The sequence below is a fragment of the Teleopsis dalmanni genome, chromosome X (assembly GCF_002237135.1).
Source record: "Teleopsis dalmanni isolate 2A chromosome X, ASM223713v2, whole genome shotgun sequence".
Lineage (NCBI taxonomy): Eukaryota > Metazoa > Arthropoda > Insecta > Diptera > Diopsidae > Teleopsis > Teleopsis dalmanni.
The window spans coordinates 25,217,994-25,220,052 of record NC_051848.1 but is presented as its reverse complement, the minus strand read 5'-3'; the positions used below and the strand labels follow the sequence as shown (position 1 = coordinate 25,220,052).

At 31.8% G+C, this 2,059-nt stretch overlaps 1 protein-coding gene across 1 annotated transcript; it reads left to right on the top strand.

Moving 5' to 3' along the window:
- The first annotated feature begins 224 nt into the window (after nucleotides 1–224).
- On the top strand, nucleotides 225–1,827 carry LOC119689790. Its single transcript, XM_038104692.1, has one exon. It carries the CDS (start codon nucleotides 358–360, stop codon nucleotides 1,780–1,782), a length of 1,425 nt encoding a protein of 474 aa, XP_037960620.1. The 5' UTR covers nucleotides 225–357; the 3' UTR covers nucleotides 1,783–1,827.
- Nucleotides 1,828–2,059: the final 232 nt, after the last annotated feature.

Sequence of the window (2,059 nt, the reverse complement as noted above, 5' to 3'; positions counted from 1 at the left end):
AAGGATATGAAAAATTATCAAATTATTACAATTAAATAATTTCATATTAATATTAATTTGAAATAAAATTAATATTAATATTAAAGTTTTTTACTTGTTTTTTGAAATAATTTCAAAGTTTATTTATTAAATGTTTTGTGAAGATTTTTTATTCATTTTTTTTTTATTTATTGAAACATATAATGTATTTTTGTATATAATTTTTATTTATCGAAAGAATTTTTTTAATTTTGTTTATTTTTTTTCTTAATTTTTTACTTTTATTATTTAATTATAAGCATTCTATTTTGTCACCAATTCCTTTTGCTGTTATTGCAAAAGTGCTAAATTCAAAAAAACTCACACCAGAAGCATGAAATGATTCATATACATAAGGACACCTACGTTCCACAATATCGCAATGGGACTTGGAAGTGGAACGACACAGACAAAGTTTTTGAGTTTGTGCCAATATATGAGTTAGCGCAAGAGCAAGAAGAATATCTGTTATGCGAAGGTTTTAAGTATAAAAAAACACTGAATCAAGTCGATGAAGTGCTTTTTCGCAGTGAATTTGAACGCTCAGAAATATCACACGATGCCGATGTCATTTTGATACAGGATATCAAAAATTTAGTTCTGTTTCTATCGCCAGCAGAAATGATGCGTCGAGATTTTTTGTGTTTTCTGCATACCGAAGTAGTTGATCGCCTTCTTAATTCACTTATCATATACTTTGAGTATTTTCTTAAACTCGTCGAGATGATACTTATTCGACGGGATGAAACCACAGGTCCAACTCCAAAAATTCAGAGCAAAGAAAGTTTGGATATGAAATACATTTTCTCATCACATTTATTACAATATCGTTTGATACTAGCACGTGAATATGCTGAAATTGTTTTGGGGAATGGAGAATTGGATGCATTCTACTTTATAACGCCGCTCGTTAAAATACCGCGAACAAGATGGGATAGTATGTTTCACGAGCAATTTCTCTCATTTGCTACGCAAATAGTATGGATTGCTATGCATCGTCGTGCTTACGATGTGATTGTTATGGAAATGGAACGTTTGTTTCGTACGGAACACTTTATGTTACAACAAACTAATCCACTGTATTTCAATCCATCTGAGGCAAGTATGCTATATGGTATAAATTATAAACGCCGAAATTTTCGTGTACAAAACTCACCGCTAATACAGGAATTAATGTCGGTCTCGAAACACAATTTGCCTTTTCTACGCATTGGTGAACAAAAATATCGCGGTACAGATTTGCGTGTACATCAAGTGGAACTAGAATATATTGTACCACCAAGTCAACTTGCACTGATCGATGTAACACATGGCATACTAGGCCATCCAAAGAAGTTGTATAACACACTTTTAGCACTGAATCAGGATGCAGTACGTTCTGAAAACTTTTCAGAAACCAACGATCCTTATCGGTTATTTAGACAACCCTGTATAAAGATACCTCCACTTGACTCGGAAAAAATGCGTTATTTTGCCAAAAAGCTTGATTCTTACTATAAAGTTGTGGCACGCATTGAAATTGTTAGTGAAGAAACGCTTATCAAGTGGTGCAAACGTGAAGAGATTAGATCTAATTTTAATGTCGAACTCATGGTCATTAGTAGTTTTGACAAGAGTGCGAAAGATGTTGAAAGCAATTCTTATGGTCCCACCGCCGAAGAAATTATTGAAAAGTTCATTGCAAAGAAAACAAAACTGCGGAAAATTAAGGAACTTGAAGAAAAGAAAGACGCAGAAGTCATTACATTTCATGCGGACAGGTAATACTTTCATTTGGAAATATGTTTTAATAATGAAATCAAAAATTAATAAAACTGCCAACAATAGTCGAATTTGATTTTTTCATTTCAAGATTGCAAGTATAGAACCTGGCGGCTAGATAGAATAGAACAACTACTTACAGCGACAACGTTTCTTCATTTTATTAAAAATCATATGAATTTATTTGTTTCAAGAATTTTTAAATTAAAATCTTATATAGATATATGAGAATATCGTCTAATCCACCGAATGTAAGAATTAAGTATGTTCTCGTAGTAAG

Coding starts and splice junctions, on each gene's coding strand:
- LOC119689790 (XM_038104692.1), top strand. CDS start 358: ATGATTCATATACATAAGGACACCTACGTTCCACAATATCGCAATGGG.